Genomic DNA, 24,512 nt, shown 5'->3' on the forward strand with positions numbered 1-24,512 from the left:
TTGAACACCGTGAATGAGGCACTCGTAGCATCTTGAAGGCGCCATGTAAATGCACGCCATTATCCCACTTAGTATATTCCGCCGCTCGACAAACCTAAATAACCCTCCCCCCGCCCATTCTGTCCCATGAAATGGAAGGTGCTCCATCACGGCATCTGCAGAAACATTTTTCTTAAAAGCCTCAACTCACCACTTGTGGCACTCTGTATTGCGGCTCATTAGAGCTTCAACAACGCCGGACGTCACTCTGGGATTTTCAGATGCTTCTTCCGAATTTTTAAATAATAACAAGCCAGCTTTAGTCGACCCTTTTTCATCCTTGTTTTGCTGGGCGATATGAAAAAAAATTTTTTTTTTCTTGCCCACCGACGGTGTGATCATGGATTTGTCGACACGGCAATTTCATATGAAGCAATCAAAAGGGACTTATCTCACTGGGGAACATGACCTCCGCGCTCAGTCTATACAATCGTGAATTTATCAAAGAAGTTTTCAGTGTTCCCGAAAAGAAGCGCTGCTCGTCCAAATGAATGCAAAGTGCACCAAAAATGTACACAAGGTCTTGATATTTCCATTCATGCCTTTTTTGTTCTGGCCAGCTTCACTCGGATGTGGACAAAGGCGATGGCAAGGTGAAGTATGTGCTGTCGGGCGAGGGCGCCACCTCCATCTTCACCATCGACGAGAACACGGGCGACATCCACGCCACCAAGAGGCTGGACCGGGAAGCGCAGGCCTACTACACGCTGCAGGCGCAAGCCGTGGACCGACTCAGCAACCTGCCTGTCGAGCCGCGCTCCGAGTTTGTGGTCAAGGTGCAGGACATCAACGATAACGAGCCCAAGTTTCTCGACGGGCCCTATTTGGCGGGAGTGCCAGAGATGTCGCCGCTAGGTGAGCTTGCTCTCATTTCCATTATTTGCTCTTACATTACATTTTAATCTCTTGAAACAAGCTTGTTTTGGTGCCGGCCGACCCCTCGATTTCCATCCATCAGCCAAAATGCCAGCGCGGGCCTGAAGGCTGTTGATGTGTGACGCACGTTTGAGAGGCCATCGGAGCAAAACAAGGCACGCCTCCGGGGTGTTTCCTTTCCACGCTTACCTGCGTGGTCACCCTCTGATTGAGGCAAATCCATTTTGATCGGGGGACAAAGCCGTTATCTGGCGTCCTCAGGCCGAGACGGTGAAATGCCGCCGGCTAGGCCGCGAGCTGCCACCTCATCGGCGTCACCGGCGCATTGTTACTGCAGTTCTGCGTCAAACTCGGCAGACAGACTGACATGCTAACTTCCTGCTCTGGATGAGATATGGAAGCCATCCAAAAGAATTGACGTGATTGGTAGCTACAAGACCGTCCAAGGCCAGTAGCTAACAACTAACTAACATAATACTCTCAAGAGATCGATTTCGATGGACTAAAACAACTTGCTCGGATAACTGGCTCATGTCTCATTTGCTCATTTGCGCCGTCTTCCATGGCCTTTTGTCTTTAAAAAAAAAAACCTGTCCAGTGGAGAGCGAGCACATCCCTCGAGGGTTTTTTTTATTTATTTTTTTTACTAATGCTGTGCTTGCAAAAACTGATTAAAAGTAAATAAATAAAACTCTTCCCTGGTGCTTGCATACAGATGGAAATTAGCAGAAAACAAAAAGTGAGTCCTTTAAAGTACAAATGGACTTTTTTTTGCCAGTCGCCACGGTTCAAATGAGGCCGAACGCCCCCCCCCTCGCTCCCTCTCTCGTCGGTCCTTTGACCTTGGCGCTCCCAACGAGCCGTAACGGGAGCTGTCATGACTAAGAGGCGATGATATAATCCGGGCGTCCTTCTCCGGCCGGCACGCTGTAACTCCTGCACGGGGCGCACGGAGCCGCCGTCCGCCCGCCTGCCTGTTAATTGTGCCTCTTTACGAGGCGCCCGGCCGACTCTAATCTTCCATTTCTGTGATCACTTCATTCTGTAAAAGCCCGTAAAACACGGCTCGCCTCGGAAAGTCGCGTTTTTTACGAGCGGCTTTGCTTCCCAAAAGGCGGCGCTTTTCTGTCATATGCTACAATCGAAACGTGCGCGTCGTTAAAGTGAAATATGAAGAAGGCGGGCAAGGAGCCTTTTTGAGGCTTTTCAAGGAGATTCCACCAATGCGATGAACTCAACATTTTGATCATGTGACTTTCAATTCAGTCTTGAGGGTTGGAGCCCAAAAATGTTAGCATAACCCTTGCTTGAAAACCCAAGAAAGTAGAAATGTGAGATGTAATTACGTTGTGTGATGTGAAAGAACATCCTGGACAAACAAGGTTTAAGTCCTCGATGGGTCGCACTCTCCATCTGGCGTCGGCATTTTTGGCTCAAAACAGAAACAAAGGGAGTAGAAAAGAATTACACTTGAGCTTGCAAACAAACAGCGGCGGGCCTTTGAGATGTTGCGTTCTCGACGACATCCGAAAATAACAAGTCATTCCGAAGCTAAATAGCGGCGGCGTTGACGACAGCATTGCACCTAATGACGTTATTTACCGCCTGACAAGTTTCCATCCTTCCAACGTGACTCAGCTTTCAAGTGCAACCGCAGCCGTTTCCGCAATTAGCCGTGTCGGTTGCCGTGGTAACTAATGAAGGCCCGTCCACCCCCGCAGGAACTATGGTGGTGCAAGTGGCGGCCACCGACGCCGACGACCCCACGTACGGGAACAGCGCCAGGGTGGTGTACAGCATCGTGCACGGACAGCCCTACTTCTCCGTGGAGCCCAAGACAGGTTGGTGCCTCAAGCACGCCATTTTTAAAAATAATACACAAAAGTAATTGAGAATCCGTATACTGCACAAACTCCATCCGACTGTTGTGAGTGAGTGTGTGCGCGCGTGTTGCTAGCTCCGTCGCGAACCTCGCTAGCCAATTAAGGAGCAGAAGCGCCGTCACACCTGTGAAGCTTGTTTACCGCATTGCATCGGAAAGGCTCCATCAAGCCCTCGATGCTGCGAGACAGCCGTAATGGCAGGCTCAACTCCTCAAACGAGCGCCGAACTTTTCCCGGGCGCCGACTTGACTCAAGGAGAGGCGAAGCCGCGGCCGGATAATGGCTGGATTGTAAAAACACCTGCGATGGATGAACGGCCAGAAGCAACTGCAGCAAATGAATGGCTCACACACACACACACATCCGTGTTGTGTATCTCCACGGGGATCCGTATATGTTTACTAAAATGTCCTCTCAAAATCCCTGGTAGCGGTTCGGGTGTAGAAAATAAGCGAACGATTCCAAACACAGCGGCTGCTTTCAAACATGTTCAAAGTCGCTAATTAGCACAGAGGGATTTTTAGCGTAGTCGACTATGGCATCAAATGAAAAATAGACGTCGAGCACTTTTCCAGAACAGCAATGCTGACGTGCTGCACAATTTCAGCTCATGTTGAGTAACGGCGACGGGAGCGGTTGGAGAATGCCGAGGTCGTCATTTAAGACTTGGATTCGCCAACACGCTGTGTGACAATATCCTCGGGTCGGACGTTGTTTTTATCCACAGCCACTTGCTCAGTTTGGCGGCCTCATGTTTCATTCGCCGCCTCTAATTTAATCTGATCTGGCAATGTCGCAGTTTGCGGCCGCTTTTAACGATGTCATGAATCATAAAAATAAAATGAAAAAAAAAAAGAAGCATACTTCTTTCCCACCTGGCCTAGACGCTTGCTTAGTTGTCACTAAGCGACGCCGCTAATCTACTCGGCGAGGCTGTTGTTTGTCGGCTGCCCCCCCTGCTCTCTATCTTTGTTACCCCGTGCGGCGCCGGTGTCACTCCCGGGGAGAGAAGATGATTAAAATCCCGACTGCGGCGCATGGCCTCGCATCGCGCTCTGACTCGCCGCCCCCGGTGCTAACCAGCCGCGTTGTTTCCGCGCATTTATCTGACTGTCGCCTCGCTACTGGCGGCAGACAGGTGGCGAGCACCGAGCACCCCCACCTCACACACACACTCAACGGAAAAACGGCAGACTTGAGCTCTTCAAGATGAAGAGGGGAAGCGGGGATTTGCGAGGCCCCTCGGGCGGCCCCTTTCCCGCCAAATAGAGCCTTGCCACACAAAAGCGGGGCAGCGGCGTCTCCGGCCAGGTGAGCCAACCCGAGACACGAAGCGAACCGCATGTCTGCTGCCAGAGCAGATTGCTGTTTTGCATATGTCTGCACAGGCTGTCCTAATTCCGCGGCGAAATCTCACAATCACATAATTAAGGGATTCCGAAACAGCTTGCCAGAACCTAAAACGAGTTGCTTTTTCTTTCTTCAAGGGAAACGTTGCAACAATTTGCCGCATGTGTTTGTGCACTTTTCGTGGAACTCTCCATCAATGGACTCCTGACAGCGTGTGTTAGTCACACTCGCGTATGTTTTGTTTTGTTGTTTGTCATCAGAGGGAAATAATTGCAAGGCAAGCCGCTGTATTAGCTAACAGCGGGAGGCCGAGAGATTTATGAGACGCCTCGGGCCGTAATGTTCTCCATTTAGAGCGGCCGCCGCAGCGGGAGCCCCTTGCTAACATCTCCATCATGAGGCGATCACGGCGAGCGGGCGTCTCCTATCTGACATTTTCACACGAGGGCGGTCAGTCGGGATTGGACATGGCCTTTTCTTTTGTTTGAGCGGCCGCCTTTTAATTAGATTCTCCGCCGGGAGCAGACAAAGCCGTCTGGCCGGCCGTCACCTGTCACCGACACGTGAGGTGAGGCGAGGTGAGGCCGCTCATGTCGCCTTCAGCTTGCGTTTCACCCGAACCCGATTCCACTCTTATTATTTGTGACTTTGCGAACGTGCGTCTTGTTAATTACAGCTGAAGTGACTTGCACCGCGGTCGAAGGCGCACTCAGCTCTAAGCCGCTGGAGGCGGCTATCAATTAAGAGCCCGGTCCTTAGCATCTCGCCGCAGCATCACCTTCAAGCTCAACTACGACTAATCGATGAATATAAATGACAAAAGTAAAGCGCTTCAGGCATGGCGACGGATGTATTTGGCCGTCCGCATTATGCGTGGCTTGCAAGCGGCGCTTCCCAAGGGCACCTTGGAGATTCAATTTGGGATTAAAAAAGAAAAACGCAGAGTTGTTGCAAGAAGGCCATTCGAGGATGCAACACAGCGGGCAGCTTCACAGCCCCCACCCCAAGCCCTCCTGACCGTTAGGCACTTTGTCAAAGTCACCCAACACCAAAGACCATGGCATGTGGCGCAAACCGGACTAATTAGCAAGTCACACTCGGAGGCCCGCCCCCTTCGGTGTGCCTGCTGGAGAGAGAACGAGAAGTAAAAGTTTCATTTCCCAGCTTGTAGGCGGCTGTGTAAGACGTGCCACAATGGAAGGAACCGGCTTATGAACTTTAGCACCAGAGACTCACTTTTTGAAAGCTGTTGTAGCTACCAGGATGAGAAATGGAAGTAACACAAATCCGAGTCAGACCTGCATGGTGTGAACTTTAACACCCAAGGCTTCCTTTTCCTGCCCTGCGGTGGTGTGGAGAGGGGGAAAAAAAAGACCCAAATGAGAGCCTCAGTAAGAGAAGAAATCAACTTTGCGGTTATCTCGTCCTCCGTCTGCAATTGTGCGAGAACGCCTTTTATTTGCTCTGACAACAGAGATAAGATTTGCCACAAGCTGGCACGTCCTTTATGGAACCGGCCATCGGCTCTGAGCTGGAGTCTGTCCCGAAAGAATTTTAACGAGAGGCGGGGCGCGGGACCTGGTGTAACGTTGCCTGATCGTGACCTTTTTCCTCAACCGGCCTGCGGTTGCCGTGGTAACCCTCTTGTCACTCCTCATCATGCCTCACGTCTGCATGTCACGTTGTCATTGACATTCGGCGGTCAGCGAGAGTCACCCGTAGGTGGACGGCGGCTTAAGGCCGGGATGTAGCCGGGATAGAAAATGTATCCGCTATCTCCCGCGCAGACAAGATTGCTTCCCGCTCTCATTACGCCGAGGAATCGGCGGCCGTTAAATCTTTGCCGCGATGAGAAAAGAATGGAACTTAGCCAAATGGAAAACACGTCCCTGGCGCAGGCTTGAGATTTGCCCGAAGATGACAAAATCGAATGCAACAATTTCAAAAATGTACACGCCACTTGGGATTAGCTGGTGGGGTCATTGGTCAGACACACCTTCAGGCCAAATTCAGACAAATTTCAAGGTCGGAAAGCTCATTTTTATGAGGCATGCTGATCAGAAGACCAAAAGCTTGCAGGATTCGTCCAATAATCGCGGTAAACATCTTTGAAATATCAAAGAACGCAAAATACCCGTGTCGTGATTAAAAAAAATACAGATTAGAAGTTTCAAAACGTGCAATGCCGATTAGGTTCTGCTTGTACACACGAGCAATTTTTGCTGGATGAACACGTAGGCTAATTAGTCAGACATTTTCTTGCCAAATTAGCATTTCTTACACACTTCAATGCTTCCGTTATTTCTCTGTAGGCTAGTAGGAATTTTCCATTGGCCTGGTGGTGCCAATTTAACAGTTTCTTGACAAAGTAAATGCTAGGAAAAGGCCAATTTTGACTCTGTGGGCTGCCACAAAGTTTCCAATAGGCTTGCATTGCCAACTTTGTTGAAAGTTAACTCCATCAAGTTGAGGTCAACGCATCCCACCCAATATTCCCCTCAGTAACTAAAACACTCATAAAGCAACTTCTGGAAAGCCATAAAAGTCTTGTAACAACTCCAGCCAGCCCCCCCATGATAGACAACTTACAGTCCCATCCTTCCTTTTCTGTTTTTTTAAAGTACGTATAGAGATATATATATTTGACAGTGAACAGAAGACAAAGTCAAGGTATTAAGACTTGTATAATGCGCCGCGCTGTCACGACAGCCAATCAGCTTCTTGCTGGCTGGAAAGAGAGCCAAGCTTAATCAGCGGTGCTCGGCCAGCGAAGAAGCCCCTGATGTTGGCGCTGGCCCAAAAGCAGTATCTGGGTGCACATTACAGTGTGTGTGTGTGTGTGTGCGTGTGTGTGCGCGCAAGCTTGACAAGTTAATAAAGCAAGCGATTGTCCTCCAGAAAGAACGTTAACAAGCTACACTGAGCAATTTTCCACAAGACTCGCTGGCCACTTCATTAGGTAGACCCGCCTCACCTTCTAACACTTGATTCAAGAAATATATTAAAAAAAGGTAGATTCTCTGCTTTGATTGATGACACTGTCAGAGAGGTTTTAGATTCGCACTATTTTTATTATTGCAATGGGCTACATCGAGTACATTTTCCTTAGCATCTTTGGAATGAGTGATTTTGAACTTCCTGTTTATTTTCAGGCCGGGATCCTTGAGACTTTTTTGTGCATGTTTTTTTTTTTTTTTGATAGATGTGTCCACCAAATTTCCTGCTGTTTTATTCTAACTTTAAAAGGAGTGCTGCTGGGCTCATGTTCAGGACCCTTCAATTTGTTCAGTGTAGGCGTACCTAACAAAGTGGTTGCTCTCATACAGTCTACTGAAACACATTTCAGTATTCAAGCATAAATCCACATGATTTATGAGAGGATTACAATCGTGTGAGTGAGAAAAAAACAATCAGTGATGAGCTGGAGGTAATCCTGATTTATGTCCCTGGCGGTTCCTTGTATAAACACGTGTTTTTACCAAATTAATGCACTTTTTTGCAAATATTGACGACATTTTTTGAAGTGATGCAGTAAACCTTTAAGAGGGAGGAACAACTGAAATAAGCAGCGGAATTGTGGCAAAACAGTTTCGCCTGCCGCTATCGTCCTTGTCACGGCGGCCTCATTAGCCGCGACTACAAACATAAAGAAAAAAAAAATACGCTTGGCATAATATTAGGCTTCTTCCCACACAACCTACAGTGTGTATTTTTTATGGATGTAGTTTTAATTCATGAAGTAGTGACAGCCACTGCAATGCAGCGCCTTAAGTTCCCGAGTCAGGCAGATGCTTGACAACAAAAGACTCGCTTAATGTTCACCGTGAATACGTGAGACCATCAGACAGCTGCGGGAGAGGTCCAGGGTGCCCAAATATCATTAGAGCACAGGCTCACAAATTTGGCCCTTTTCTGGACAAACAAAAGCCCTCGCTGCAGCTTCCATTCCCCCAAATTGGCAAAATGGCCGACTTCCTGTTCAATTTCAGCCATTGAGCTTCGCTTCTGGCGTGTTGGGGCTCCCAAAAAGGCAATTCATTCTTTGGAAAATAAGTTCAGCACCACAGCTTTGAAACGATAAACAATCTTACGACATAAGTGAATCATTTTCAGGGTCAACAACAACATGAAGATATTTAGAAAATGTTCGCTAGCTTGTCGCGAACTAGCTTGATGGTGCACTTTCTAGTCATTGTTGTTAATCACATCCACGCAGACTTGTTGTCATATATGTCACGTTTGCCTCGGCTATTTCATCAATGATTGATTTGTTAATTCCATTAGCGACACTGCTGATTGTGTGTCTAAACACAACACGGTTAATCGAGGATTGGACACAACTATGTGTTTAACGAGCAGTGTTTCCCTCCCGCTTTTCATCGCTTAAAGATGACGAGAAATTTGCCTTTTGATCTGCTCCATCAAACCGCCGAGCGGCTGAGAAATGACAAAGTAATCTCTCGCATTCGGCGAGAATCTTTAATAAGCGTCGTTTAATGAACGAACGGCAAGTCATTAACTTTGAAAGCAACAGTGATTGCTTTTGAAGGATTAGCGTACTTTCCCTGCATTTTAAAAACGTATCAGGAAACGTTGTGGAGATAAGGTTGTGATTGGAACAAAAACAAAACGAAGCATTCATCAAAATGCTGCAGGGATTTCGGCGAGACGCTAACGAACGTGCTTTGCTTTTGCCTTCAGGTGTCATCCGGACGGCTTTGCCCAACATGGACCGCGAGACCCGCGACCAGTACGTGCTGGTCATCCAGGCCAAGGACATGGTGGGCCAGATGGGCGGCCTCTCGGGTACCACTTCCGTCACCGTCACGCTCACCGACGTCAACGACAACCCGCCTCGCTTCCCTCACAGTAAGCCCCGCCTCCACCTGGCAACACTGATTGATTTTGGTGCTAAAGTTTTTCCTATGAACGTCAGCTTTCCATTTGCGACAGTTATAAATTTGACTCCAAAACACGTCTTTATTTCTCTATGGACAAAAGCAACCAAAAAATAGCCAGAAAGAACCCCTCCAAGCTTTTTTTACCTCCTCTTTTGAACTTGATGTAGATTAAAATCATGTGCAATAAATAATGTGATAAAGTGCTCTCGAGATAAGCTGAGTGGAGAGACATTCATTCAGAAGCGCTTACCGACACTTTCAACCGCCACTTTACATAATTGCTACTTTTGTTTCAGATACTTTTAACCACATTTGGCCTTACAACAAATATTGTGTGATTTATTGACGCGCATGATTTTTTGCGCTCCTTTGTTGATTGGCATCCAAGCATTTTAAACTCAGCAAGGCACTTGCTGCACTTGTAGTTAGAAAATTGGAATTCTTTTGGGATGCAGATTGTATAACAATCAGAGTGAATGGTAAATTGAAAACAACCTTCGCTAAGCACATAAGTGGCATAGTTGTGGAAAACAATAGCCAGAGACTGGCCGAGGAAGAAGGCATGAAATGTTGGATCGTATCTGTCCAAACTAAGTTGCTTTCTATCTTACTTTGATTAGTTTTATATTCTTCTTTTCTTAAATTGTTAGCGTTTTAGTTGATTGGTTTTGTTCCTTCGTTTTGTTACTTTCATCTTGGCTCTGTCTGTTAGCTAGCTTTTTTGCTAGTTGCTTTCTTTGTTAGTTGGCTAATTTGTTTTCTAAAAGCTGGTTTGAAAATTGATTTTTCTTTTTTCTTGTGTTGGTAAGTTTGTTTTTTGTATGTTTGTTAGCTCTTTCATTTGTTTGTACGTTAGTTCGTTGCTCTGTGTGTTAGCGCCTCTACCACCGAAGCTAATCTTGCAGCTTCGCTAACTACTTCACTTTGTTCTGGTCTTTGCTAGCAGCAAATTAAAAAACCTTCCTGCAAGGTGGGCAATCTCCCTGCTTCATTCCTCATCAGAACCACGCAAAGCTTTGGCATCGGATAACCGGGATCAATCCGATTCCATTTTTTTTTTAGTTGTTGTTGTTGTTGTGGGTTTATTTCCTGGCGTGCTAATGGCTTCCTGGCTCAGCTTTAGGATTCAAAGACGTCTGGGGCTTCTTGTGATATAATCCAAAGCGCCAGCAATCAGTTTGCCACCAACAGCCCCGCCACCCCGCGGTTGGCTTGCCGCTCTCGGACCGCCTCGCGCCAGCCAGTCAATTTGCTGCCTCCCGGGGCGAGGGAGTGCGCTGAGACGTTGAAGTTTGCACAACAATTTATCAGTGCCGCCTAAATCCCGGATCCGGCCAGCTGTCGCTCCAGGGAGATAAACTGTCGGAGAATTTATTTGGTTTTACTCCCGTAGATTTTGCCGCGTTAGGGTTCGCCTAAAGTTGGGATTCACCCCGGAAATGACGCAAATCAAAATGCCCCGAGAAGAACGTTCTATTTATATTTGGGGAAAATGGCAGACATGTTCAGTTAGGGTCTGTGAGTTGTGTTTTTGCCGTTGCTCATGACAGCGATGAACCTGGGTTCATTTTTTCTTATTTTCCTCACAGTCCATTACAATGCATTAGAGACCCGGAGCGGGCCTGAGAGGGGACCTGGACGAGCTACTCAGTGGAGGAAAGGTGGAAAACGAGCAAATTGGATTTTTTTTTTCTCGGTCCGCTCGCCTTTTAGAGAGCCGCTATTCCACGGCAAATTAAAAAGCCATTATACAGATTACATGGCCGCAAACAATGTGGGGCAGATTAGCATTTAGACGGGGGAGGGGGGGGCACTGTCAGGAACACAGAAAAGGTCTCGTAATGAGCTCTGTCACGCCGATTGGGGGGAGATTATGATTATGAATATGATTCCCTTCCTTTATTCTCGCCAGACCGCTTCAGGGGTCGGACAAAAGCACGGGGAAAGCCAATGAGAGAGCCGTGCATGGAGTAATCGAATCTTGTGAAGTGGCCGCTTGGATCGGAGTGGACCGAAGCTCACAATGGAGTTGAACTTCCATTTAAGGAGCAATCATTTGGGATGGCTACTCAATTGGAAACAAAATGTTGGCCTGTTCAATTTGGAATAGTCTCGCCGTATTTGCAACGGTGATTGCAACATTGATCTCAAATCATTGTGATGATCATTTTGGCCTTATCGGTACAGCCGCACTTGAGAGTGATTTTTGGGCCGCACCACTTGCACCGCAGTTCAACTCAGACATTGACTTGAATGACAGATTGCGCAATTTTTTGCCAACTATTAGAGCTTGTTCAAAAGCTTTGTGTGGAAATCAAAGCTGCTGTACTCAAGTTTATAGTTTCTGCCGTAGCAGGTGAGGGCAAAGCTTTGAATTTTTTTTTTTTTCCAGGGTTGTCACTCAACGCTCATTCATGTGAAAATGTGCTTTTTGAAAGCCGATTAGCCGTTTGGATCCAAAATCGTGCCTCCGCACAGTCTTGTCAACGTCTTGTCACCACGGCAACTGAGATGCTTTTAATATTTACCGCCTACATAAATAAAGACTGGCCCCAATTACTCTATTTTGTTGGCTTCGCTCCAAAGTCCAAAACCTCTTCCAGAAATTTGGTCAGTTTCTCATTGGCAAACATTTTCCACCACGTCGCCCTTGGTAGCTTCATGAGCTAGCTTCCAATCTTGCATCTGACCTTTTGTTCCCAGAGGTCAACCAATACACGGTGCTGGAGTCGCTTCCCGTGCGGTCGGTGGTGGCCCGGATCAAGGCGGCCGACGCCGACGTGGGTCCCAACGCCGAGATGGACTACAGGATCATGGACGGCGATGGGCCCGGCGTCTTCAACATCACCACGGACGAGAACACGCAGGAGGGAGTCCTCCTCCTGTTAAAGGTACAGGCAAGACAACTCCAGCTAGCAACAATCACTAGCTCACATCATTAATGTCCGATTTGGCACTTTTGCTTTATAGCTCATTCATGTGCAAATGTTTTTTTTTCGAAAAGCTTCTAAGCAGCTGCTCAGTTGTTTCCCCTTCCCCTAAAGTGCTCGTTTTCCAAGCGGTCTGAATTGTGTAAACCACATGGCGCCACCATGACAACCGATGCTTTCGCTATTTGAAACCGCCTCCACAAAAAAGCACCATAAACAGTCCAAATCCTGCTAAATTGTGACCGTCCATGTCAGGCGTGCCAAATGGATCTTTGTCTGTGTTTGATTTGCAATTATTCGGACGCGCCGATCAAAGTGTCAAATTGATGCTCTTGCATGTTGCATTAAACGCCGCTCCGATGCTGCCAAAGTGATACGACGACATCTATGTCACCGTGACGACGATCCATCAGCAACGCTAGTAACGGCTCCTTAATAGTAACCCCCCCCCTCCCCTCTGGCAGCCTCTGGACTTTGAAAGCAAGAACAGCTTCTCTCTGCGGGTGGAGGCTACCAACAGGAACATCGACTCCAACTTCCTGAACTTGGGCCCCTTCAGCGACACCACCTCGCTCAAGGTGAGCGTGGAGGACGTGGACGAGGTGCCCGTCTTCGCCTCACCGCTCAGTTCCATGTCCGTCTCCGAGGACGCCCGGGTGGGCACGTCCATCGGGAAGGTGTCGGCCCACGATCCGGACACCTCCGACAGCAGCATCAGGTACGACGGAATGTCACTTTTTTTCTTCTTGTGAGAACTTGAGCATTGTGTTGGGGTGGGCTCAGAAGTAATTACAATGAAAGGCTCAGCAGAAGCGACACTCTTAATGCGCCGCAAAGTCCCCCATGTGGTCATCGCGAGCGCTGCCAGATGGCACCGTTTGTGCTTGGGGGGAGGGGAGCAGAGGTGGAGGGGGTGTGCAGCATCTGCAAAAGTCAAATGTCATCTTAAAGCCAGAAAAGGGCATTCTTTTAGTCGGGTCAAGGCTTACCACTGTGGCCTTTTCGCTTCCAAACGTTGGGTTGACAATCTGTCGGGTGTCGTACGGGTGAACCCCCCGCTCTCCGCCCCCGCCCCCCTTCCCACTTTGTATTAATTGAATGAATTCAGTCAATGTTCCATCACAATTGTTACTAGCCCTAATCAGAAAATCAAATTACTGCAGCATTGTACTTTTTTTTTTCTTGGTTGTTATCAGCGTCTGCGAAATGATTTTTTCCAACACACCAGACGAATTGAAGATGATTGCGGAACTAATGGCGCCACCGCAGTCAAATTATTTTGCTGTAATAGTCAATAGGTGGAAGCTAATTGAACTTGCAATGTTCTCATAAAAAAATATATAAAAAATAAAACAATAAGTAAAAAAAAATACAATAATGAATAAAAATATAAAAAATAAATAAAATAATAAACAAAATAATGGCATCGATGTTATTAGCATGTATTGATTTTGCACGCATGCATTCCAGTTTTAAAAAAAGGCAAATTGAACTTGCAATGTTCTCATAAAAAAATATATAAAAAATAAAATAATAAGTAAAAAAAAAAATACAATAATGAATAAAAATATAAAAAATAAATAAAATAATAAACAAAATAATGGCATCGATGTTATTAGCATGTATTGGTTTTGCACGCATGCATTCCGGTTTTAAAAAAAGGCTAATTGAACTTACAATGTTCTCATAAAAAAATTATAAAAAAAATTAAGTAATAAATGAAAAAATAAAAAATACAATAATGAATAAAAATATAAAAAATAAATAAAATAATAAACAAAATAATGACATCGATGTTATTAACATATATTGATTTTGCACGCATGCATTTTAGTTTTTAAAAAAAATTGTGCAAGTTGACTGAGGGGTGTGCGCTGCTTTGCAGGTATTCGATCGACCGCAACACAGACATGGAGCGTTTCTTCAACGTGGACGCGCTGAGCGGCATCATCAGCACGGCCAAGCCGCTGGACCGCGAGGCCAACTCGGTGCACAACATCACCATCTTCGCCATTGAGAGTCGTGAGTCGAGCGCCACTGTCGCCTCGGGTGTTTCATGGTTTTTTGTTTTTTTCCTCTGTGGCTTGTCTGGGCTATTTATAAGGCAATCAAGAAGAGTCGGAGTCCTAATTGAGCACGTTGGGGGCATGCAAATGTGGCGCCACGGCACTCCATAAAGATTTTGTAGTGCTGTCAGTGAGAATAAAGTCACACGTGAGGACAGTCGCTCTGACCCGACCCGACTGGGGGAGGTCATGACTCGGGGTTTTATTTTTCCTCCTCGTGTGACGTAGTGGCGCTCAGAAGCAATTGGCAGCTGCGGAGCGGGTGTCCGCCAGCCTCCATGTCAGCGCAACACGCTTGCCAGTGGCCCCAGGGTGCTGCGCGTCCTTTTTTTCTGTGTCCGCCGCGTCAGCCCTCTGAATGTCAGCGCATCATCTCAGGCCGGGCCCGCCAAGCCGAATTAGTGTCCGCTGCGCCCGGCCACAGACGTTTAGGCGTTGGCGCGAGAAGTCGTAAAGCAAAAGTGATATGAGCGCCGCTCCTTTTTTCCGTCTTTCAGAGGACCCCAACCAAATCGGCAAAGGCGCGGCCGTCATCACCGTGCTGGACGTCAACGACAACGCGCCCGTCTTCGCCATCGACTACGAGACGCTGGTGTGTGAAAACGCGCCGGCGGGCACGGTACGTCCCTCCTCAACCTTGCTTGCCTGCGTGAAGCTTTTTCTTTCCGTGTGTTCGCGTTCGGCCAAGTTGTTGCTAAATGACCTGAGCGACCGTTGTGCTGATTTCGCCAGCTTTTGGGGAAGGCAATCAGGCAGCGGCTAATGGTGGCGCGCCATTGGTCAGCGTCAATGGCGGGCTGCAATCGAGACAGCCATTTGGGCCTCGTTGAAGATGTCGCACACTGCTTTTGTCTGAGATGAGAGCGGCAAAAAAAGTTATTTGATTGGTATGCGGGAGGGAGTTCCGATTTGGCTTGGAGACTTTTTCCTGCTTCTTTTGTGTTAATTTTCAAAATCATTAGAAATCAAAGCGGCTAAGTGCGGTTGAAGCTGAAATTGTTTTACTCACACGTCACCCTCGAGTCGTTATTAGTGTAAACATTGCGTCTTCATTAGCCACCAGCGTTATCGACAAAGCCCTCGCCGCCGCCGCCGCTGGATGATTATCGTCCTTTCCACTTGTTCGCCGATGATTATTGCTGAACAAAAGCAGCGGCGGCTTTCTATCAGCCATCAATCTCACGCCAGCACTCCGCTCCGATACGCGTTGCACAGTTACCCCCCCCCCACCTACGAGCACCACCGTAATTCATTCCTGATATGAATGTGACCGCACCGAAGCAATCAAAGCGGGCCTAGACACGGTACGCCACGTCTCGAGCGGAATGTTGCTAATCAGTCAGTTTATTTCGTCCTTTTGGAGGATCAGAACATCAGCAACAGAATGATAAAAACATCAGATTATTTTTATTCATTTAGCTCGAGGTTCAGATGGTCCTTGCTTTGTGGCCCAAAGGTCCTTTTTCTCCATCTTCTCTCCAAAGTCAACCTTTGAGGCAAATGTGTGACGTGACCTTGTTGTGGCGACCATTTTAATCGGACCCGGTTAGTTTCTAGCAGTTGCGATGCAATAAAAAAGATGAAATGTCGGACTGGCAACGTGTCAGAGTGCTGATTTGAAATTAATTGAACTGCTCTTTTAGCGTGTGCGCCGGTCCAGTAATGGCTGTGTCCCCTCGCTTAGGCCGCCCACTGGCTGTCACGCCCGCTAGCTGCTCCGAAGATGAAATCAAATGGCGGGCTTGGCGGCCGTGGGAATAACCTGCAGCGGTCGGGCCTAATTAAGGCCCTCCGCACTTGACGCTTGTCACGGATCATCGACGGCATCTGCACTCTGCCATCTTTATTAATTGATGGGGTGGCCAGGGCAGGCCCGGCCCCTGCTGCATTATATCTATGAGCACACCTGGTCTTGCATTCTGCATCCCTTACCATCATGGCCGCCCATGGAAAATATGAACATTTAGTTCCCCTTTAAGTCGATTTTTTAGGAGTTATTTTTAGTCCCCGTGTTTCAAGAGATACTTTCAACCCCTTCCTTGTTACTGATTCAACCTCGGCAAACAATGGCACATTGTAAAAATAAAAAAAATGACATGAATAGAAAGAAGTCAAGTCAAGCACGCTTGACATTTTACGTGAATGATTGATGGATTGTCACGATTGAGATCTCGAGGCTGTTTGTGACTTTGACAAAGTTGAGCTAAGAGCGTAATGACGACGACGCAACAATATTTGAGATATCGAGAGACTTGTTTGATGTCTGCTTCAAGAATCAGAAGAGGTGAATGCCGACATCTGATCTCAAAGTGTTTTTGTGTGTTGTCATTTTCTGATTGCATTTTTTGGGGTACTTAAAACCGAGGAAAGACATTTTGAGAGCAGTTCTTTGTTTTTTCCCCTTCTCATCAGAAGTGCCAGCTCGGCGCACCGATAAAACAAGCAAACTATTTTAAAACGTCATATTTTTCCCCCATTGTGCCAAGTTATCAAAATGGATCTAGTACGCAATCATCGACAGTAAATAAAAATCCATCTTTACTTTTGCGCCCGAATAAATTGAAGTGCACTGGGAGTAATTTGCTTTAAATTTGTCGTTTTTTTTACCCCTTTTTTATATCTCGTCTCTCCCTGAAGTGCAAAGTGAGAAGTGCAAAGCCAGCTGCGGTCCCAACTGCACTTTGGCATCACTTCCACATCAACCGCGTGCGAGTGACGATGTCATCGCCTATCCGTCCAAATTATCACTTCAGCCTGCAAGGCGCAAGGTGAGGTGAAAACAAACATAAAAAAAGCATCATCGGATCACACTGCGGGATGGCAACGCTCGCGTAATCCGCATCAGGTCGAGCAGGCCGCCGCCCTGTCACGGCGGGTGTCACAGGCGGGTGATGTTTAGGGCGCGGATGGAAAGCTGCGAAAGCCGTGTGCCCCGACACATCCCCGCTGACAGCTGTCATATCGCCACGGCGACAAGTGCCACCTCGTCGATGGCGCGCTTATTTCCACTCCACGCCTTGATCTCGAAGTTCGCGTTTGCTTCAAAGACGCTCGCTCGGCTGCGTCTGCTAATACGCGTTTGAATATTCCACGCGGACGGGTTTCCTTTCTTTGTCGATGTCAAAGAAGGCACCCGTGCGTGTTCGCTGTCAGATGTGATGTTCGCGTTTCTCTTCCAAACGTGTGTCAGCTCCCGCGAAGACAATTTTTGGAGAAAGCATTTATTAGGCTTCATTGAAGTAGCCACGCTGCGAGATAATTGGCTTTTTCCAGAGGGGGCGGGGCTTGTGTGTCAGGTGGCGTCCATTTCATTTCGAGGGCGCCAACTCGCAACACATTTTATGATGTCGGCCGAAATTAACCAGCATCGGCCACTGCGCGTTCGAATGGTGCAAAAGCTTCACCACGGAAAACATTTGCAAGCAGTACGGGGAGGAGAATTATTCATGTTGGGACTTCTCATTTGCATAATATTCATGAATTAAATAGGTCAGTTTTTGAGCCCGTTCATGCATGAATGATGACAAGCTCCCTCGGGATTCGCCCCCTCGAGTCTTCGTGTGACTCTTTGGCCATGAAAAACAACTTCATGCTCGGAACGTGCTTATTTGTTGGTCGACTGCTGTTGAATTTGTCCAACTTGCAAAAGCGGCGCTTCGGCCAGCAGCAGTCTGAAGATTTTCAAAAACGAAGCACTTTGCTCACAACTCTTCATTTGCCTTTTGGAGGCGGCAGGAACGTTTTCATCCGCCGACTCCCGGGCCTCCTCATTCGGGCAAATTTGCGCCTGGGCTCATCCGAGGCGTGTGTGTGCGTGCTAATGAAAGGCGTTATGCATTACAAAGTGTTTGATTTAAGTCTAGATTTCCTGGGGGGAGGGCGTCTTTTCTCGCCGCCGCCTTCTTGCCGATAAGCCGCCGATCCGTCCTCGCCGCTCAAAGGACATGAAAAGGTTGAAATTGCGCAAGGGTCGGGCCGCCTCCTCCTCCTTGTTGTTGATCGCGCTATCCAGATTTCCATAACACAGCCTGCGCGATCTGCCCGTTGAATGGCGGCTTTTGGCAAGCTGTCACAACATTCGGTACAGGTTCGGTCTCGGCTAATCCTGACGCCGTATCGACGCCTTCGCCGATAAAGAAATGAAACGCGTCCCTGTGACTGACGCCGCCGTACGGTGCGTTCTCATCAACAGGCGGATTTATAGCTCCAGCTCTCCCGATCACTTGCGGGTTTTTTTTGTCCTCCCCAATGAAGCCGAAGCAACATTTTGTGATCATTTTGGCGCCACCTCCACGTGTTGGCATACAAGTGAAGAAAAACTGGACTTTTTTTGTTTTGAATTTTCTTTTTGTAACGTTGTCAGTACAGCGGGTCTGCCAGGCCCGATAAGTTGTCGGGAAGGGCCGGCGGGGGTGCGAAGAGTCGTCAGCTTTTGAGGGGAATGAGTCAGCGACGCCCACCTTGACGCCATTGTCAAACCTGTCGTCTGGCATCCACCCACCCACACACTACAAATATTGCATGGGATTTTCAAAGGCTTGTTTTGGTCTTCTTGGCAGGTGATTCAGACGGTGAGCGGCGTGGATAAGGACGAGCCTCAGAACGGTCACCGCTTCTTCTTCTCCTTGGATGCCGCCGTGGCGGGAAATCTCAACTTCACCCTCCGGGACAACAAAGGTAACCCTGCGGCCGAGAGGGGCTCGCTAGGCTCTTGTGAGCCTTTTTGGTTTTGTGGCAATTTCATTCAAGGATGCCAGGTTTTCTCTTCTTAGGTTTCAAAATCAAACCCAGCTAACAAATGATAACATCATTTATTTACTTATTTCTTTATTTACTACTACTGGTCTATGGCAATGCTAGCCCTAGACTTGGTTTTGTTTTCATTTTGCCAGCATAAACACCTCCACATTTGCCGTCTTTTGGTGTGTGTCGCTTCCAGATAACACGGCGTCCATACTGACCAAACGCGCCGCCTTCCGGAGACGCGAACAGCCGGCGTACCGGCTGCCCGTGCTGATCGCCGACAGCGGCAGCCCGGCCCTGAGTAGCACCAACACGCTGTCGGTGCGCGTGTGCGAGTGCGACGCCGACGGCGTTCCCCTGGCGTGTGGCGCCGTGGCCTACGCCGCCACCGGTCTCGGTACCGGCGCTCTCTTGGCCATTCTGGGCTGCATCCTCACACTGCTGGGTAAGAAGTCAGCCTCGCCTCCACTTATCGGTTCGCTCCCGTGTTTCCTGAATAATGTCGAGGGCAGCCGTCGAAACTAGGATGAATTTGATGAAATGATTATTTTTCACCGTTGAAAATTGTCCCTCCTTGAGGTCTACTTTGTATTTTCTTGATGATGGAAATCTTTTTAAAGCGAGGCATCCTGACAACTATGGCGCCATCATTTAGGTGCACAATCCTCTTGAGGGCCAATTAGGACGTGATGGAGCGCTTAGATTTTTTTTCTCCCGTCCACTCGGGTCTGTCGTCCGTCCATCCGTCCGTCTTCACACGGCAACCACTTGTCATCTTTTTTGCCTTGACGGCGCTCGTCGACAGCATTTGTGCGTTTCGGCAGCGTAATTGTTTACGAAAGGCGGAAGGAGACGACAACTGACAGTTTGGCGTACGTTTACAAAAGACCTTTGAGGTTATTTGAGGATACGAGAAGGAATTTGTCAAAAAGGAACACAGCATACTTTTCCTGTTATCCACGTTAGAAAAACAGCAATCGGACTTGAAGTCGCAACTAAAATTACGACTTTTTGATCTTAACATCGGTTGGGATTGGAGGACTCCAAGAAACGCCGATGCTAAATCCCGAGCTGTCACGTTTGGGACCGATGCCCTTGCGAGTGCCAGAGAAAAGTCGTCGTCGGGTCAATTTCTTCGGTTTGCTACATGATTAGCGACCGAAGGGGGCTGGCGCCAAAAGGAAACGTGGGCCGCGAAATGATATTTTGCTGGCAGCAGCTTGACATTGATGGATGGAGGACGATTCGACATTTGCCACTTTGCTTGGGCGGAGAGTTATTTTCAGCCGCTAATGCGCCGCAAACTCAAAGCCGTGCCACTCGGCTCATCGACGCTTCCTGGTTTCAGAACGGCGGTGGCACTAACGTGAGGTTATGTCACGGGCTCACTTATGTTAGAAGAAAGATGATTGGACCTCGTCGAGATGGATGGATCGTTAGCTTGTTTTGCTCCTTGTGCTTCAAAGTCATTTGCATCTCCGCCGCGTCTGAAGCGTTTTGCTAATGGCGCCGCCAACAACTTGATGGCATCTGAAGAGCGTCGTTTGTCACTCCATACTGACTCCACCATCTGTTTTCCGCAGCGATCGTCCTCCTCATCGTGACAGCGCGCCGGCGGCGGAAGGTTCCGCTCATCTTGGAGGAGGAGCGTGACATCCGGGAGAACATCGTCCGCTACGACGACGAGGGCGGTGGCGAGGAGGACACGGAGGCCTTCGACATGGTGGCCTTGCGCAACCTCAACGTCATCCGAGACCCCGGCGCGCGGCGGGACGTCACCCCGGACACGCCCACCTTCTTCCAGTACACGCCCGCCAGCTCGGCGACGACCCGCCCGGCCTACAAGTCACTCCCGGACAACGTGGTGTTCCGTGAGTTCATCTGGGAGCGTCTGAAGGACGCCGACGTGGACCCGTGGGCGCCGCCGTACGACTCGCTGCAGACGTACGCCTTCGAGGGCAGCGGCTCGGTGGCCGACTCGCTCAGTTCGCTGGAGTCACTCAGCACCGACTCGGAGCAGAACTATGATTACCTCACCAACTGGGGGCCGCGCTTCAAGAAACTGGCCGACCTCTACGGCAACACCGACGGCGCCACCGGCGTCTTCTCAAAGCCTTTGAATGCAGGAAGAGGAGGACACTGACGGATGAGCAATTTACTGGGAAAGATTCAAAGACAAGACACAGTAAGCGAAGCGAAAGACGCTTGAAAAAGCTTTGGGCCTCGTTTAACTCCTCAGACGGATCTCACTTCAGGTGTGTCGACTCAAGTTGAAGTTTCTTGTTGGGGTTGTGCGCTACAGACGCTGATTGCGTAACACCAAGCGGCAGGAGCGTTTCCAAAGGGTGTCGGACAGCCATCCAAAAAGATCATCAAAAATCGACCCAAGTTTGGAAACTTTGGAATGCACACGCCCAACTGGCCAAGAGGAAACGTTTGCATTTGTTTAGTTTGGTCAAAGACACCGATCTTGCACTTGAGGGTCGTCCTGAAACTCTTTGTGAGTACGTTTGTCTTGTTTTGAAGGGTGCTGGTGGGGGGAGGGGCCTCAAACAAGTCGCGCATCATGCTAAACAAGTGAGTCAATCGAAAAAGCGACGGCTTGACGTCCCAGCCCTCGCCACGTTGAAACGTCGCTCTTGTCTCATTTTTGTAATCCTCATTCTCCTGTCAGAGATAAAAGCAGCCCTCCTCGACTTTGTCGGGTCGGGTTGGGCTTCTTTTTTTTTTAGATTCTTATTGCTCTTGATTGTGTGACATTGACATGGTTAGACGTTAGAAGAAGAAGCGTGCCAGTCTTTCGGCGCTGAGGTGGAACTGTGAAGTTTTTGCTTTTGTAGTCCAGCATGGATGGTCACCTTTATTCATGGAACACGCGCTCACTGTACGAAAACCACTTTGTGTTGTTTACGTTTGGTTTTCCCTTCTCACACTTTCAACCGATGGGTGTTGTTATTTATTTTCAGCAGGCAAGATTGTGATTTTTTTTTTTTTTTTTTTTACTTTTTTTTTCATGAAATAAAATTGTATACAGTCAAACCGCAGAGTTGTTAGGTGTCTTTTTCCAGCTATCGACTTAAAATCTCGGCTCGTTCACATACATCTGCTATGCGGCAAACTGATTTAAACGTGAGGTTCTTTGCACATCTCCCACTAAACCAACATGTAAGGCCCATTTAAGCTTTTTTATTCACAGTACAGATTTCAAATTAACTTGACTCGGTTATTTAAATTTTAATAAAATCGTTAGAACTTGTGCCTCTCTGTGGAGCCAGCAGAAGTGTACGGTAAACCACTCAAAATGTGAGTGCTAATTAGCATGCTGCTAAGTGCTCTTTGCTGTTGACGTATGGCGAGACAAACACTCCAAACACTCCACACAAGAGCGCTTGGGCGAGCGTGCGGCGGCATAAGGCGCCTTGGACGACTGTCAGTCCAAATCAGGAGGACACGTCCGACAAGATGCTTGCCGCGGGGGACACTTAGCGCCAATCAGGCGACGCGACTCGCTATCAGTGCTTGGGTTGATTGCCCCGGTGGCCGCCGCCGGCTGCCATTCTTATCAGAGGTCCGCATCGGCGGGGCCAAATTGGAAGGCGCCACCTGTGTTGACTCGTGAGTGAACGATTCGTCCAAAAGAACGAATCTTTTCAGTGAATGTCAGTGAACGGATCACTTCCTTAAGTTATTTGTTCTTTTTTCAGTTCATGACTTCAACCAACATGCAATGACATAACTTATCCCACACCGTAGGTGTCAGTAATGCGCATCGAAGCTGCTGCCACCTCACCGTAAAACAAAACGCGTTCACGAACGAGTCAGTGAATTGCAATTCCCGTTCACCAACTGTACCTAATGGAGTGTCCGAGTGACGTCACAGATCAAACAGCCAATCAGAAAGTGGGGGTGAGGGCGGGTGTGGCACTTTTCACTCTCAGTTCAGCTTTGACCATAATTTTTCCCTAATGAAGTGGCCTGTTATTAGGTACACCTGAAGATGGCGGTGTACCTAATAAAGCGTCCGAGTGACGTCACAGCTCAAACAGCCAATCAGAAAGTGGGGGTGAGGGCGGGTGTGGCACTTTTCACTTTCAGTTAAGCTTTGACCATAATTTTTCCCTAATGAAGTGGCCTGTTATTAGGTACACCTGAAAATGGCGGTGTACTTAATGGAGTGTCCAAGTGACGTCACATATCAAACAGCCAATCAGAAAGTGGGGGTGAGGGCGGGTGTGGCACTTTTCACTTTCAGTTAAGCTTTGACCATGATTTTTCCCTAATGAAGTGGCCTATTAAAGTGTTATTAGGTATACTTTAATAAGTAATAAGTAGACCTCACGAAGTAAAAATAAATAAATAAATAAATGAATAAATAAATAAGAAAGTGTAGCGATTATTCGCTGCGCGATTCTTTTGAACAAATCTTTTGAGAATCAGTTCACTCAAAAGATTTGTTCAAACGAAGTACCTAATAACAGGCCACTTTATTAGGGAAAAATCATGGTCAAAAGTCACAGGTGTCAAACTCCAGCCCTTGGGCCGCATTCCAACATGTTTTCCAAGATTCCCTCATTAAGTGCACCTGTGTCAAAAGTTAGGCTCCTGCAGAACGTGAAAATGAACTGATCTTTTCACTCAGGTGTGTTTAACGAGGGTAACTTGGGAAACATATTGGAACGCAGCTCCTGAGGACTGGAGTTCGACACCTCTGGCAAATTTGCTAAAATATGTTCATGAAAACACTTTCCTCCAAGTCTTATCATCAATCAGGACAGCATGTATTTATTTGTGGTTTCCAGCTGCACTTATACTGTATGTTCACCTTGTACAAGAACAAAACATAGACACCCAAAAAAAATTTCCTTCGTTAAGTGCACCTGAGTCAAAAGTTAGGCTCCTGCAGAACGTGAAAATCAACTGATCTTTTCACTCAGGTGTGTTTAACGAGGGTAACTTGGAAAACATTGGAACGCGGCCCCCCGAGGACTGGAGTTCGACACCCCTGGTTTAACTGAAAGTGAAAAGTGCCGCACCCGCCCTCACCCCCACTTTCTGATTGGCTGTTTGATCTGTGACATCACTCGGACACTCCATTAGGTACACCGCCATTTTCAGGTGTACCTAATCACAGGCCACTTCATTAGGGAAAAATCATGGTCAAAGCTTAACTGAAAGTGAAAAGTGCCACACCCGCCCTCACCCCCACCTCCCGATTGGCTTGTTGATCTGTGACGTCATTTAGACACTCCATTAGGTACACAGCCATTTCCAGGTGACAGACAGCATTGCTGTTATGCCAGCCGACACACGTTATGCCGACATTGATGTTTTAATTTTGTATTTGTTGGATTGTAGCTTGATGTAATTATACTGAATGTGTTTGTGTTTGAATAAAAGGTTGAAAAAATTCGTATGCCGACATTTATTTTGGAGGACACCAACTCATAACAATGTAAAACACATACATATTGTCATATAAAGCAGTAAACCAAATGTCAGATTTTTATGTTTAAATTGGTGAATATAAAAACAAGGAATAAAACACCACACAAGTTTTAACATAAATGTTTATTAAAATAAAAATAATATAATATAATATATATAAAGCAGTTAACCAAATGTCTGATTTTTATGTTCTAATTGGCGAATATAAAAACAAGGAATAAAACACCACACAAGTTTTAACATAAATGTTTATTAAAATAATAATAACAATAATAAAAG

General features: G+C 47.5%; 1 protein-coding gene across 2 annotated transcripts in view; it reads left to right on the top strand.

The window, feature by feature from the left end:
- The window catches only part of LOC148380995 (cadherin-7-like), a 61,136-nt gene extending 39,168 nt beyond the window's left edge, over window positions 1-21,968 (top strand). For both annotated transcript variants that reach the window (XM_088363768.1, XM_088363769.1), the window contains 10 exons: window positions 600-894; window positions 2,637-2,756; window positions 8,850-9,017; window positions 11,753-11,940; window positions 12,444-12,697; window positions 13,865-14,001; window positions 14,543-14,664; window positions 18,605-18,722; window positions 18,985-19,233; window positions 20,372-21,968. In XM_088363768.1, the coding sequence (XP_088219894.1) occupies window positions 600-894; window positions 2,637-2,756; window positions 8,850-9,017; window positions 11,753-11,940; window positions 12,444-12,697; window positions 13,865-14,001; window positions 14,543-14,664; window positions 18,605-18,722; window positions 18,985-19,233; window positions 20,372-20,931 (2,211 nt within the window). In that variant the 3' untranslated portion in view covers window positions 20,932-21,968. The remainder of the gene's footprint in view (window positions 1-599; window positions 895-2,636; window positions 2,757-8,849; window positions 9,018-11,752; window positions 11,941-12,443; window positions 12,698-13,864; window positions 14,002-14,542; window positions 14,665-18,604; window positions 18,723-18,984; window positions 19,234-20,371) is intronic.
- Window positions 21,969-24,512: the final 2,544 nt, after the last annotated feature.

Source organism: Syngnathus floridae, chromosome 20, assembly GCF_059516105.1.
Source record: "Syngnathus floridae isolate MCC-2025c chromosome 20, RoL_Sflo_1.0, whole genome shotgun sequence".
NCBI classification, from domain to species: Eukaryota; Metazoa; Chordata; class Actinopteri; order Syngnathiformes; family Syngnathidae; genus Syngnathus; species Syngnathus floridae.